The sequence below is a fragment of the Schistosoma mansoni genome, chromosome W (assembly GCF_000237925.1).
Source record: "Schistosoma mansoni strain Puerto Rico chromosome W, complete genome".
Classification (NCBI taxonomy): Eukaryota; Metazoa; Platyhelminthes; class Trematoda; order Strigeidida; family Schistosomatidae; genus Schistosoma; species Schistosoma mansoni.
In genome coordinates this window covers 28658060-28674789 of record NC_031502.1, presented here as the reverse complement: position 1 = coordinate 28674789, position 16730 = coordinate 28658060, and the positions used below count along the sequence as shown (strand labels likewise).

General features: G+C 30.6%; 1 protein-coding gene across 1 annotated transcript in view; it reads left to right on the top strand.

Moving 5' to 3' along the window:
• Nucleotides 1-208: 208 nt before the first annotated feature.
• Nucleotides 209-16730, top strand: part of Smp_147450 (serine/threonine kinase) — a gene marked incomplete at both ends in the record, with an annotated part of 60735 nt that continues 44213 nt past the window's right edge. Inside the window, 5 exons of the mRNA XM_018789248.1 lie at nt 209-289; nt 819-917; nt 951-1033; nt 1068-1194; nt 16522-16617. Coding sequence (XP_018654710.1) covers nt 209-289; nt 819-917; nt 951-1033; nt 1068-1194; nt 16522-16617 — 486 coding nt within the window. The remainder of the gene's footprint in view (nt 290-818; nt 918-950; nt 1034-1067; nt 1195-16521; nt 16618-16730) is intronic.

Below are 16730 nucleotides of genomic sequence, written 5' to 3'. Positions count from 1 at the left end.
TCTCATTTTGTCTTTGGCGAATATATATCATTATGTCAGTGATGTGACTTAATAAGTAGAATTTACTATGTTATAGTTCATATAGACTACAGCTTCACCATCTCACTTTTTGTAATTATGCTACCAAATGATCACTCGGTGCTGACAACCTATGCATTTTATTAAGCTAAGCAAGTTACTTAACTTTTGGTCGTTAGTCTGCTACGATATGAATGTATTTAGCCTGGGGTCTGATGTTATTTCACAGACACTATTCACAAAACAAGGGCGAAAAGCCGAATTGGAATCAGTTTATTGATTAACTATATTTCGATCAATTTAGATTTATCGGAGAAAGTGGCTCAGTTACAATTTATCGTAGGTATAAAAAATGTTCCAGTTTAACTGAGCTGATAATACGAAGGTCAATTACGTGCAAAACTAAACCGCGTGGTATGTTATACATTTTTGTTCTCGCTGGTAGTTCGTTTTGACACATGGGAAATTCTCATGCCGCTAGAAAATGCATTTCCGAAGAGAGTATGTTTTGTTTGAGATGTAAAACTGACTCTTAGTTGCTGAATATCTTGAGACAGCAAAGCGCAACTACTTAGAAAACTATGAACATCCTGTCAAAGTAAAGAGACAAAATATGATGTAATTGTCGAAGAAACCAGCATCTTTAGATGAATTTAAGCAACTGAGAACTTTGGGTACAGGATCATTTGGTCGAGTCATGCTTGTACAGCACAAAAAGACATCCAACTTTTTCGCCTTAAAAATCCTTGACAAAGCAAAAGTATCGGTTGCTTCCTCAATAATTTTTTCCATGGAAATAGATAATAAAACTTAAACAAGTTCAACACACGCTTAATGAGAAGAGGATTCTACAAGCCGTCGACTTTCCTTTCCTGATTCGGCTGGAATATAGTTTCAAGGTTTGTATTGTATTTTATAAAACTAATAAACAGAATGAGGTTTACTTGTTTTTAGGACTGGAATACGTCTCCGGAGGTGAAATGTTTTCTTATCTGAGGAGAAAGGGAAGATTTAGGTAGATTTTGCTTTTAACATTTCTTTGACTGCAGTGAGTCTGCAGCGCGTTTTTACTCAAGCCAGGTCATATTAGCTCTTGAATACTTGCACTATCTTGACTTAATATATCGAGATCTGAAACCGGAAAATATACTTTTGGACCCAGTTGGATACATAAAGGTGAGAAAACTTTATTTTATGACTTTTAAATTTTTTTGAGTTTATTTGATTATTTCTTTGTTATTTTCTGAAAGATAACTGAAAACGTTTAGAATTATTCTGCTGGTTCTAGTGACTTAAGCAATTTTAAATCCTTAAATGAAAATATCACAAAAGATAATACTAAAAACCCTTCCATGATGATTGGTCAAAATCAATTACATGTTGTCGAAATAAATAAACCGGAAATTTTCCCGTTGTCAGTAACTGAGTATTGTGGAAACGTGTTATGGTTACACTTCGTCTTTAAGCACAAAAGGCTGTATTTTATATCAGAAGCCTCATTTTCATTTGGCATAAATACACATAAGTGAGCAGCAGGTCTTTTAATTTAAATTATGACCTGCTTTTACACAGCTTTCAACATATATATTTATTCCTATGTACGAGAAAGAGGAAATGTGAATCATTTGCATAAAAGCTCATCTTCAGTGTCCTATAAGCAGAACAAAAACCTAATATATGTATAACGTAGCAAAAGCAAATTATGATCCCTGTGTTAGCAAAGCGTTAGATTCCATAATATTGAACGACAGGTAATCATAAAGAATTTAAAAAACTCTGGAACTTGACCAGTCAGTTTTTTGATGGATTTCTACTTTTTTGACACTACAACGACCAATGAATAAAAACAGCATTCAAAGTACCTCATCGATCAACTAATTTACACGTGGTAGAAAATTATCCTTTGGTTTTGGATAAAGGATGCAAATGGTTGAATTATGCCTACTAGGTTAAACAAAGAGTGACATTTTACTTGTTTAGGAGTTGATTTTGACTTCGATTAAAGATGGTAATTGGAAGTTACTGAATTCTACCAATAAACAGAATGGCTTAACACGCTGTTTGGTAGCCACATATGGAAATATGTTAAAAGTTTTTGACTAGATTTAATTTCAACTTAAGTGAATCAGTATTCATTGAATCTCGCTGAGTCAGTGGCTTGATACTCGAAAGACTTTAACGGATAAACAGGACACTTTTGCATGACATACAAAGAAGAACATATATTTTTCGAAGGAATTCGTAGTTTACTGGACTCAAGGCGTTTATGTTTCATTGTAATAGCTGGTTAGTTATTGTTCGTATCTTTTTAGCATTACATACAGATTAGACTATTACTTCGTTTTCAAAGTGTACTGAAACAAGGTTTTACAGGCGGCATGTGTATATATGTTCTTAATGACAATACTTCGCACTAGTTTGTCTGACGATAAATATAACGTAATTTTTTATTACCTAAGGCACGTATGTGTAGAAAATACCGTGTCTACAATAAAAATCACGGCTAAATCACACACGGAAAGTTACTAATTTTCATCAAGAAAGCATTGACTAATAGGGTTTAAACTTTAATAAGATCTATACCAAGGGAAGTGGTTTTGAAGAAGGAAACTTAAAACCCAGCCACAAGCCCTTAATGTTACGACAAATGTTTAATTTATGGTTCAAAATTGCCTCCTGTATTTGTCTGTAACGGTTATATGTATACAATTCCATTGATCTTTCTATCGTTTTGTAAATTCAGGATGAATATACTCATGAAGCTAATATGTAACATATTCAAAGTCTAACATTCCAAACGGAGCCTGATTGGGTTTCGGGGGGTAAAAGGCGGCTGACATGGAGTGCAAAATTTAGTCCTCAGTAGTTTAGATATAAGACCAAGGCTTAACTGTAATCTCAGGTGAAGTGTTATTTTTCTCCAATTATAACGTGCCCTCTAAAGATTCAAACTATTAACAAACAGGTCAAATGATATAAAATTTCTAAGGTTGGTTTCAACTATCTATGGCAGATCGCTAATTGTATGCAGAATGTTCATAGGGGATTCAAAACTCCCTAGTGCACTAAAAAATTGGCCAGGCGAATTGATAAACTTGGAAATCTCTGATGACTGAAGTGGCTTGAGCATATATTAAGTATTCTGAATCACCTCTCCTCAGCTAAAGATTTTGAATGGTTGGGAATTAGGTTTGAAGAAACTTAACAAAAGCCAAACAATGATAGTTCATCAGTTTATCATGTTAATGACTATTTAGTTGAAGACCTTTGACTGATTCAAACCGCCTGTTTGGGGTTTGAGTAAGCAATTTAACAAAGGTCGAAGATATTTTATGATATTGGAAGGAATCGGTCGTAGTCAAGCAGATTCAGCTTGTCTTTATTTATTGATGGATATTAAACTAAAAAATTAGTTCAAATTTTCTCATCTTCTCTTTCGTAATTCACATCCCTTATGCATAATCCTTCCGTTTACTAAGATTGATATTGCTTTTATTGCTTCGACATTCTTCTTCGTTATTTCATGACATTACGCCAACGTGATGTAACAACTTGGACCTATATATTTCTATGTGAGGCTCCATTTTGCCAACAGTCGGCTGGCTGACTTGATTGTCTCAATAAAACTAATACTCTAATATATCATGAACTAAAAAGATTAATTCTATCTGCATAAAACTCAAAACCAATCTTCAAAAATTGTACTTGCAGAAGTTATCTAGGACTTTACCTATCAGGAATATCGAAACAGATCAATGAGTCTTGTTTCCTAGTTACCTTGGAATATTATTTTATGAATGTAACACAATATATTTTAGGGTGAGGATCAACCAAACGAGAAACTTTCAAACAGCGTACAGAATTTTGTGTTTTGCTGTAAAATACGTCAAAAATAGAACATACGAATTTACTACTCCTCAAACATATGTGTTTTTACTACAAAGCGAGATAAATGAAACCATTGCTACTCAGTCTTTAACTAACTGGACATTCCTTTTTATTTACTTAAGTTTTGTAACCCGATTGTTACATTGAGTCTGTTCTAAAATATCAAATAGTTGGAATAACGTATATTGTGTTCTCATTGAAAATAAAAAAATTGGGTGGATGCTTAGTGTTTTATTATATTTCGACGAAAAAACTCTTTTTTTATATGGCTTTACACCCAAAATTATTGTTTGATAAATATGGTTACATGATCAAGGTATTCAATATTTAGAAATCTAAGGAAAGAAAAGTCTAGCTATAAAATTCTAGATTTAAACTCTTGTAAGCACGAACTGGTTAATACCCAACAAAACAACAAGGTGAGTTCTTTTAATACATTTTTTAATTATTAGTGATATTTTATGGCTTGATATATCATTAATTTCATGCAATTTAAACTTCTTAAGAATCGCAGACTTGCTTATAAAACAATTCCCAGGTTTTAAAGCTTATATGCTTTTCATGAGTACCAAAAACGTACGTTTTTAGTTTTACAAATAACAAGCCTAATGCTCAACAAAACGTAGAAAAAAATATTGGTTGTTAGTGCTTAACCTGCTAAATAGTGGTTTTCCACGTTACATTACAGTGCTAAAAGCCAGTAAGTTCATAAATGGGGAGTAGTTTTATAGATTTTGTCTCTGAAAATAACGAGAAAATATATTCGTACTGTGTCAAGTGTGTGCTCTGAGGTTTTAATTTCTCATGCTTAGCAAAGTGCTACAACTAAAATGGAGAACTAAGAGTCGACTGTTGATATTTTGTTACCCCAACGTTCATGGCATTTTAGTCATAGATTCCTGACCAATATTTAAAATGTGTGATCAGTTGGACTATGGAAACAATTAATAATTCACCAAACAGCCCTATTTTGCCGCTTTTAAAGCCGAACTTGTACTTTATTTGAGTCAATAAAACGTTTAGATCCTATAAAAAAAGATAGAGCTCTCGATGATGAAACTGACGACAATTTTTGGCTCATAGTTAAAGTACGCAAGCAGTGTATGAAGCCTTTAGTATCCCACTCATTCTGTAGAAGTAATCGTGTATTCACGTAACTGAGTCAAAATCATGTTTAAGCATAATCCTTTTTCTATGATCAATGAAACTGCATCAGTAATTGTTAACTGAGCTGATATAACATGCATTTCTACTTGATTATATTGCGTTACGAAAACGCTCTAGATAGGCAGATGGTCGGCTTAACAATACGTAGTTATACTGGGCTACAGGCATACCCGAAACAGTATTTATGGACGAAGTGAAAAATCGCTAAGCAATAGCATCCGCGCTTTGTTATAAAAGCAGGACTGTGGTTAAAATAGAACTACTACCAAATGAATAGGAAATACAATTAAAACCAAATGATTTATGGTAACGTGGGTAAAAGTGAATCTTCTGCACTAGGATTTTTATCGCTCTATTTTAACGTAAGTCTATAGTAACTATGTGAGGACACACCTGGGACTCAGATTCGGGAGACTAAGTCTTTTAGATTAGCCGTTTCCTACCAGATACACTCATGATATCCCTTGGTTCGGTTACTCTTACCTTAGAGTATGGACTAAAAAACTTAACTTCCTTGCTCTTTAATTTTACTGTGTACTAGATTTTAATGTAGCCACACATCTGTAATACTTTGAAGACTCCCGGGATAAAATAACTCGAACCCCGTTTTTCGTACCTTTAACTACTATCTCTTTAATTACAGAGAATAAGATATGAGAAATCTCTTATTATATTGGCTTTTTTGTAAATAACTCGATATCTTGCCAGTAAAACAGTTACTTTAAATTGAGAAATGGTTAACTAACTTTCTAATATGTCTCCTGAATTTTTACTATAAATCAAAGCATCAAAGACAATGTAAACTCTGGAAAAATTTAAGTTTCTAAAATGTTCAAACGATTCATATTTTTTTAAAACCAAGTATCTCTTGAGATTTATTTCGAAGCTCCATTTTGCATTTATATAAACCCAAAAATCTCTACCCTAACAAAAAGTCCGTTCATCATAAAATAAGTGAACGGTTTTGAGCTATTAATAAATGGTGAACATGCTAGTAATTTTTATACACACATATATATATATATACATGTATATATATATATATATATATATATTGGCAGTTGACGGGGAAGTTCAAACCTCAAGAGTAATACTATCGTATATCAAAAATTGATAAAATCCTTATTTGAACAGACTGTACAATAAATCAAAGTAATCTTTGCAGTTTTTCTATGAAAGCTGAAGTATTTACGAATTTATTATAGGTATAAAAGTTCTTATAGTGAATTTAATGTCCATTCACTATTGATATGACTTTGAAGCACACAATTCACTATTCCTCAAAACGATAGTAAGATTATATACGGTCACTAAAGGAATATTCCGCAGATACTGTAATTTCAGCATTGTTATATTTATTATTTTACAAAAGTATAAATGCTAATTTTGAAAGATCACAAGTGAATTAAATTGAGTTTGCTTTATCTATTCATAAGTTATGAAACAACTCGAACACCGTTCATAAAACAAAAACCAGCTTCAAAAATAATCTTCAGCTATCCTGAAATCAAATATCTCTTTGCATGTGTTACTGACTCAATAATTGATAAGCTTACAAATTCTGATAATCATTGTAATAGAATATCTATTAATGAAGTGCTTTAATAGACATTAAGCTGATTAAAACGAGGCTGATAATAACTACAAGCGGTTACGACACGCATACATTATTAAAGTGCTTATCAAATACTATTCTTAAGTTAAATAGATGTGGTTGTTCAACATCTGAAACATATTCGACAATTTATACATTGGAAGATAAATTCATTAACTCATTTCGTGCTTCATGTGGTTTCTGTACCATATCTTTCACAAATATCATTTTTTTCTTAACTGTCATTGTTATTATTTAACTTCTCGATAATTTTAAATAATCACAGTTATAATTTTATTTAGCATAATATTATTAATTCACTGCCTTCGGTTTACATCGTGATCACGTAACCGTTAGTTTTTTTATTTTTTCTCATTGAAATACAGTTATGTGCTATGCTTTTTTATTGGTTTATGCACTGCATATATTTTATTTATTGTGGAGAGAAATGAAAGTGTGTTAAGCAAATTGGAATCACCAGGTACACAAAATTTAGGGTCAATTTTTTCATTTCAATGATATATCTATATACTATCTTATCTTACTGTTCAGTCTTCCCATTTTCTAAATGAATTATGTCGGCGCATCTAACTAGAGACTAAAAAATTTAGTTTTACGCCTATTTTAAACAGGTAATTTCTATGTGACATTTCCATGGATTTCGCTCATCAAGTGTACAGTACCTAACAATGAGGGGCCGTTTATAGGTTTTGATAGTGATTACGTTTTTAAGTTTGTTATATTATTCAGGTTTACGTATAAAGGTGATAAATCCTGATCATAATAGATCGTTGTCACCAGTTAAAAAAGTATTCATAAACTTATTTTCAAATTAGCTCTGATGTTCACCTAACTGACAATTGTCTTTAATCAAATTATGTTTTGGATGCTGATAGAACTTTTTGAGTCAAGTTAAAAACATCATTCTTTTGTATTCAATAGTAGTTACACTAGTAATATTTCGGTCTTTTTAGTTTTCGATTTCCTCATATAAACTAGTGTTGTTAGGATACGTATGATTAACTAGGTCACTGGGCCAGAGTTTAAAATTATACCCTGTAAGTATTCAGTTATTTTGATTACAAGTAATGTATAATACAAGATCAACCATGGTTTTTTAGGTGGACTCATTTCTAATAAAACAGTAACAAATTTTGATATAAACAACGGCGACTCGTAAGTACTTATAATCAGTGACTGAACCATTACCACTAAAAAAACAAGAATTTTGTACATAATTTGAATTTGGTCAACACCTAGACTTTCAAAGCATTGATTCTATATTTTAATAGAAAGTACTGTTTAGCAACAATCATTTTAATGAATATTTCTGATCTTCCAATAGCCTTTTGTATCACCCCAATGAAAAATAATAATGATGGTAAAACTAGACAGTTTCGTATTTATATCAGTAGCATCGCTCACATTCACTTAAGTTGTTTGAAGTTAATTTAGTGGTACATATTAGTAATAAATATCGAACTAGATGTAATATAGCTAGAAGCTTTATCTCTGGGGCCTAAATTCTGTGATAGTAGACATAGAATCAACCAATTAGATACTAATGTACAATAAATGGATCTGTCGAAAAAAACTTTTTCTAATATGTCATAATATGTCATTCGTGTATTTTTGCATATTAATTACAAGTTGAAACTCTTAGAACCAAAAATATAAACGTACAACGACTTCTTAGAAGAGATCCCAAAACACCAATCATATACATGTTACAGCTTTTATATATAAAATTAGTTAATTTAAATATTTTATCAATTGACCGAAATCTTTGTGAATGATTCGAAATTTTGAAATTCATGTAAATGATATTAGTTGTGCTCTTAAAACGAGATTCATAAACTCACTTTAAGATCGTTTTTTGTCCATTTTTGGTTTTTTTACCTTATTTGAAAAATAATGAGTGTAATAATACAATCAAATATATTGCATAATGTGCTTTTAATCACAAAATGACCCTGAATAAAATGAATCGCATGATATAAATAGCATAGATTCTTAAAGTCATAGCGAGAAAACACATATTTTATTTGACGATTCATTACTTTAAACGTTTATGCTATACGCGAAATAGGTCATGCATGGTTAGATAAAAACAAGCACAGTTCGCAAGTAAGACGAAATTGTATGAAAATAAAAGTGGCAATAGAACTTATTTATCAAACCAAATCATTTACTAAAAATGTATGTGCAATGTTAACAAATTGATTCATGTTCATAGTCATCTGAAATAGTATTTAAGTGTATGAATGATTTAAACGTTAACTAAAAATCAAACATATTTTTGAGTAGTATACTGTATTTTTAATGAGACATTTTTTATAAGCGAATACAAATTTGCAAGTAACAACTAATACTTCATAGTCTTCAAGGATATTTCTACATTACCCTTTAAAACATGTATGTCTATCATTTACTAGTTAAAATCCAAACTATTTTGTGCATATATATATATATATATATATGTATCAAGTGGGATTCCTCTGTTGCGAAGGCACTGAAATAACGACATAACTTCAGTCCCAGACGATTCTATAAAAATTCATTTCAGAATCTAACGAAATTGTGACATTTATTTATTGAAGAAAAACTATTAGATTTCAACCCAAAACAGCTAGTCTTTGCATTCTATAATCACGTTAAAATATGAAAACTTATTTGTACCTTCTAAGTCCATTAAAAATAATGACTATTAAAAACTTATGAGACATTCGACGGTATCACTTTAGTAATTATTTGTCTCTCTGACCCAACGTTGGCATCAGGACAAGAAATCTAATCTCATGCACATTAGCACCAATCAAGCAGCTGCAGAGAGATAGGAGAATTTCAGTTGTTATTTAAATCTTTCCACCAAGATTAAATCTAAAACCATGCTTTTGAATTAATGTTCATTTTAGTTATAAATAACTGATACACAGAAAGCCCGATTACTAGTTGGCAGAGTAATAACCTAAGACGCAATCCTTTATCTACACGAGTGCGAAAACTCTTTCTCCGTTTAACGCTTCTCTACTACAGCTGCACCTAAAACAATCTACCTTTAACTTTAAATAATAGTGAAAGGGTTAATTTATTTCCGTTGGAATTATTAATGTACTGATAGTAGTTTTTATGAGTATCCTCAGAAAATGGTGATAAAAATGACTAACAGTTGATAATTTATCACGTTTCGATTGCAGTTTTGAGTGAATTACTTTCAAAATTCTATTCTCTAAACAGATATTTCGTTTGAGTTGGCATATTATTTAGTTTGTCAGTTTGATTTTATTTAAGCTCTTACAGTAACTTTGAATTCTTTAAAATGATTGGTGATTCAAATTATCTTCAATTGTCATCGCCATTGTTCAGAAACTTGAAAAGGGAAAATTTCACCGTTTTAAACATTTGAATTACGTTCCAGTGAATAACTACGACTTTTGACTGAAATCTGTCCCACAGAAATTATTGATATACATTGTTTTCATTGATTACTCCAGGTATTTTTTCAGAACTCTGATTTCAGTCTGAAAAACCATTTAATTAATGAACAGTAATTAAGAATTATTTTGACCTTTAGTGATATGTCATTTCGTAAACTATGAAAAATCAAATTATAATTCATATTCCCAGCTGAGTGTTTGCCTACTTCAATTTCAAAGATCTAAGTTGACCTCAATGAATCTCATTTTTTAGTAGCATAGTTTTTATGATTTACTTACACACTCTCAAGATGAAACTAGAGTCAATTTTATTTCTTCAAATCGCCGGAAAAGAATATCATTCAAAATATATATAGTTTTTACTTCACTTTTGTATCACTTGACTGTTTAACGTATTTACATTTCTGAAACATCTTACCAATCGCGTTTATATTATCCTAAAAGGAATATAGACGTAGTCCCTTTGGTAACGAACTGAAGATCTTCTACGTAGTAGGGTTACCAAGTAGTAACGTACAAGGCGATGATTAACCACCTAAAACTAAAAATACGGAAGATTCTAATCTTATCGGTGACATGATCACTTTTAGGATGTGTTGTCTGCAGTTTGTTTTTTGAAAAGAATAAGCGAAACTTTCTGTTGTCAGATTTCAAGTCTGAATTCTTAATTCTAAAACAATCTTTATAATGGAATGAAGTCTGTTGGAAATGCAATAACGACTAGCAATCTATTAAATCATCTTGCTGTGCTTTGCATGTTACTACTTTCTGCATAAACCCTTTATTTATATGAAATAATCGGATAATAATCTTGTGCTTTATCTAATTAACTGTTTATTTGTAATAATTTATGTACATGCGTTGTTAATCCACATATAACAAACACTCCCAAATCATCATGTGTTCAGTTAGTTTGTTTTGATCAGGTCAATTGATTAATTTTCTGTCAGTGATTACATCAGTATGTGCGATTGTGTAGTTAATCAAAATAGTATTGATTATTCGCTTTTAAAAAACTTAATTTTTTTTAATATTTGAACTTTGTATTTCAAGTTTAGGTCAGATGATTTAAGGAAAGCGTACTGACATTAATTATTGATGATACCATCTACCACAGTATTCTTAATTAAAATATTAGATACATTTGTGGTGGGAATAGTAATAAGATTAATCAAAATATGAGCGATTTCATGGAGGATAATTAAATTTAGCGGCGCGTTAACATTAAGTGAAAATAGAGTAAAGAACAGGGCAAAAGTGTAAAGTTAACTTTTTTAAATTACTTAATGTCACTATAACAACATAATCAATTAACATACACAAATATATTTTGTCAAATTCAATTGTTGGTACTTTTGACTTGAAAGATATCTATATATGGCTTGTCTTATTATTCACGTGCAACAACTATTATTCAGATGTACACGTTATTTTACTACAGTTGATATTGGCTGTCAAAATGAGACTCTTATCCAAAACAGTATCATTTTTATTCTACTCCTTGGTTAATGCACTATGGATTATGTTGTGTGGCTGTCATAATGACTATTCTCAGTGCTGATTAAATCATTAAAATGAATTATGTAATTAAGCCACTATTCTGTGGCATGATACAGTCATGTACTCTCTTCAGTATAGTGATCAAAGACAGGTACTAATGAAATTCTGTTGCTGTATGCTTGTTTTCTAGCGTTCATCAACAAGAAAGATGTGTTACATAAATTAAAGTTTTTATACTTGTTGAGATTCTAAGCTTTTAACTTGGCAAAATATATTTGTCATAGGCTACTAAGGAAGACGCGAAAAATGTACACACTACGGAAGACCAATTTTCTTAAAAGTTTATATTTAGTCCCGTAATTAGGAGCGTGAAATCAAACTGTGTTTCTTAATGTGTTAGAGTATCTGTTTCAGAAAAAACTGTTGATCTATTAACCGAAATCCTGTACTAAGCTATTTTATTTTAATCCATGAAATAATTTGTTGATCAAGCTGACTACAAAACTAAGGTTGAGTTTTATTTTCCATAAATGTTTATTATGGTACCGAACTAAAAAGAATAATGCTGAGGTTAATGAATACTATTTGACTTGCAATACTGATGATACCATACATTTAATATAAAAATCAGTTACCTGATTATCTTATTTAATTTGTGATCAAGCGACAAAGTTATCCTCGGATATTATGAAGGCCCCTTCAGCTAATCTGTTAGAACAAAGATGGATAGTGGCTAGCAATGGAATTTAGGACGCGCGTTTCGTCCTATTTGCGACTCGTCAGCTGGATGTACCTGCATCTCAGAGTTGATGTTTAATCTGGGACTCGAACCCAGTACCTTTCGCTCCAAACGTCATCGCTTGTGAATTAAGGCAATATCGGGGCAATACGCACAGTATGCATATATGCCAATAAGAGACTGACCAGATTCAGAGCTAAGCATCAACGGGAAGATTCAAACAAACAATATTAAGTGAATTTATTCTGTTACAGGTTTCAATTTCAAAAATCCTGATACATGCGATAATGACATGGTGGTATGTGCTTTTACAATGTTACTTAACTAGTATTTGTACTAAATAACAATTTTAAGCATCCAGTAATCATTTATTTTAGGAGAAAATTTCCTTTCAGAATCTAAGTAGAAAATACATAAACCTTCATATTCCATGCAACTGAAATAAAATTATGTGCAGAATAGTTCCCTAGGGATCGTAAAGAACGACTGGAGTATCTGATGAAATTAAAGTACAAGATATAATACCAAATAAAATCAAACATCTTAAATATTGTCAAACCCGAAAAATAGTTAAAAATATTCTGTAACAATAGAAAATTCCATTTTAATTAGAAATTGCCCGTATGTTCTGAATGCTTAATAATTTTCTCGAGTGACAATAAAATATGAATATTTTCGTTCATTTAAGGTCCCGTTTTGGTTAGGATCCAAGACATGGAGTGAAAACCAAAACACTAGTTATATTTTGGAAATTCCACATTCTATTTCATTCACGTTCAGTGTAAAAATATTTGCTTTCATATTATTCATATGTTAGATCGATGATAAACTGCTGGTCGAAAAATGATTGAATGATAAAGAAACCATTATTTTTGTCATTTATTTCTCATGATAGATATAAAAATTATAATTGTAGAGGAAAACCATGAAGTCGTTTGTCTTTGAGTATTCTCTATCTATACGCGATGTAAAATAATGGTTGTCTAACTTAGGTCGCTTAATGATTTTAATAACTTAAAGGTATCAGTCAGATAAGAAAGTAAAAGTTGTTTGTCTTAAGTTATATGATGCGCGAAATAATTATTCATCATATCTAAAACTGGTTGTTTTAAACTATCCAAAATTCCTCGAGATAAATGACTGCATAATACAGAAAAGCATGGATGAAGATTTCATATTATGAACAGAAAAGTGTAGTTTACATTAATTTTCATTTACGGCTTTTTATTGGAATAATTACCGTCTGTTTAAGTGGTTTTATTTCGTTCTTTGCCCAACGTAATATCTTTTAAAAGTGTTCCCTTAATGTGATATCACATTAAATGCATTTGAAAATCAAACTAAATATATTTTAATGTATTTGGAGGTTTAATCATTTGCACCTGTTTTCTTACATCACTTGCTGCAATCAGAAATAATTTGTTAAGAAAACATTTTTTACTAATGTTTGTTATCAGTGTTGTAGCCAGGTGTTTCCACTCTATGAAAAGTCGTGATAGAATAGTTTGAAATATTGATAACTGTATAACTGGTGAGATATAGAAAGGTGACCATGACATTTAGACTATGTTCTAATGCATATTAAATATATTTTGATAGAAAGAAATAAAATGGCTTTAAATATAGTGCTTTCTTCTCACGTATTTCATGTGCTTACTAATAAAAAATGTATTCTGTCTAGAGCTTTTCAAACGTGCGAGATAAATAGAGCCTGTATAACACTAAATGAATGCTTGAGGATTTTTCATTTACCATAGTTGAGATAATCTGTTTAGTTTACCATAAGAAATAGTGTGAATCAAATAGGGTTTTTGAAATAAACTATTTTCAAAAGACTTTGAACCAAATTACTGATTGGAAAAGTATAGTTACTAATTATTATTGTCAGTTTTTTTATTTTATTTCTTGAAAATGATTTAGTGATAATAATTACCCTTTCTGATCATTATTTGTCAAAATGAACAAGTTTCTTCAGTATATTTCTGTATTTTCAAATATCTCAGGGTGTATAATAATGAATTGCTAAGTTATGACATGTATCTAAGTGAATATTCACCTATAACAACTGAAATTAAAATATTTGTCATACATATGAACTGAGTAAGCTAGTTACCACAAAATGGAGTCATTCTCCAACTTAATTATCAAGAATCCATTGTTGTGAGAAACATTTGTTTTTGGATGACGAGATAATTAACTAAAAGTATCATTGTTAAGGTATAACTATGCTGAGATGTGAGTGTGAAAATTAAGAAGACGTTGACTTTTATTCATGATTGTTTATGGGTCTGTTTCCACCTTTATGGTCACATTATTAAATATAGTCGACAGCCTTAGACGGAAATTAAGTATGACTGCAGGATATGTCTTCAGAATCCATGAGTCTACACTCAATATAATGGTTGGAAAAATCTGCTATGTTGTGTCAGTGACGTTTCACATTCTGTGCCTCATATTAAACCATTTGAAGAATAGATGAAAGTATTTTCGGTCTTGACGAATAATCCATCGCGAGAGAAACTAGAAAATTGTTAAGGTCAGATTCCAGATTTCTAAGGTATTTCTGTGATGAGCACTCATAAATTACACTTAAGTAAAAAAGTCTGGGAAGAAATTTCATTTGCATCAATATATATATATATATATATATATATATATAGGTCCTAAAAACAAATCTTTCCGATCAAGTCATAATATCAATTGCTATGCATACAGAAATGGATTACCATTTTTTTGACTACAACGTGTAAATCCATTCACAAGTGTATCTATAAATTAACCTTTTATTGTTTGAATTTATTTTTCTTGAAACATTGGAGTGTATGATTAAATCTTAAAGTGTATTAATTATATTTTTATGCTTTATCTCTTACACGAGCAAATCATTTGATTTTAGCTAATCTGACACTTATAAAGAAATTTATATAAATAACGGCATGCAGCAAGCATTTTCAGCAGTTTCAAAATATAGCTTACCTCTTTATTATTTTGTTATTTTCTATTCTCTATTGTGCAAAAAAGTTAAAGTTAGTTTCAAAGTGCATTAAGAAACATACATGTCGTTAAAAAATTGTACTTGCGGTTTTTCGAAATGTTTCGTATATATAAAAAAATCGAGTCTCAATATCATGTAAACCCAGATGTTTTGACATTACTTGCCACTTATCGCTGCATCAACTTCGATTATTTTACAAAGAGAGACTTGGATTATGCAAAAACGTTAGTTTAACTAGAATTATTGGTTTAATTAACAAGAATGTAAAAAGTAGTATGGTTCGTTTCAAGATTCGATTCAATAACAGCTATTCAAATGTGATGAAGCTCTTAACAAAATATTTGCTGTTGATGTTTGTATGTTTGTCTAAAATTTACTTAATTTGCAATTATAATCAAATCACTTTGATTGAACACGTGTGTATAGGCATTAATTAAAAATTGTCGTTACTTTCACCACAACTAGTTTCGAACGTTTAGCCGGGAAACAATGAGGTGACATTATTGTAGGGGACAGCTGCTAAAATATGGACATAAATTATAGTTGAGACTAGAATTTCCATTTTAAACTCAATTACAGGTTACAATTAAATTAAGTGCATTACTTCTTCCATGAGTATTTAAAAATGAATGATGATATTAAAATTGTTTTACTCTTGTTTCGTAATTTGACGAAATTATTCTTTACAGAGTGAACTAATTTAAACCATAATTAGTGACGCTAACAGTGCTTTCTAGAGATACGTTTAACAACTGGAATTCGTAATACGTATTTTTCATACAAACTGATTAGAATCTAAGATTTTATATAAGTAAGAACTTTATTTTGACAGTATTGAGTTAAATAATAAAAATAGTATTCTAATGAAATAAAATGTTTAGAAATAGGTATATTTGACAAAAATAAAAATTTCCTATTTCTAGCTAATGGTAAACGATATTCCTTTAGCTTAGATAAGATTACTTACATAAAGAAAGAAAACAGAAATTTGCCTTAATTTTCCATGAAGGCTTCTACTGTTGACTGTGATTGTCGTTCTTTTACAAAGAATATTTATTGGATTATTTGTTTAAGAACTGTTAGCTTTCTATCTATTCAATAATTTACGTATGTAAACAATAAATATTTTAGTACGTTAGCTATGTATTTCCGAGAACACTCCTTATCATCTCTATTTTTACAGATTGCTGACTTTGGCTTTGTTAAACACGTGAAATATCGAACATACACACTGTGTGGTACTCCTGAATATTTAGCTCCAGAAATTATTCAAAGTAAAGTAAGTGGTAATGTTTCAAATATTTGATTTTGTAAAATGCCAAACTAAATTTGATATAAAATATCATCATAGCATGCTTATGGTAATTAATCAAGAAGGCTATTTTTCATTTA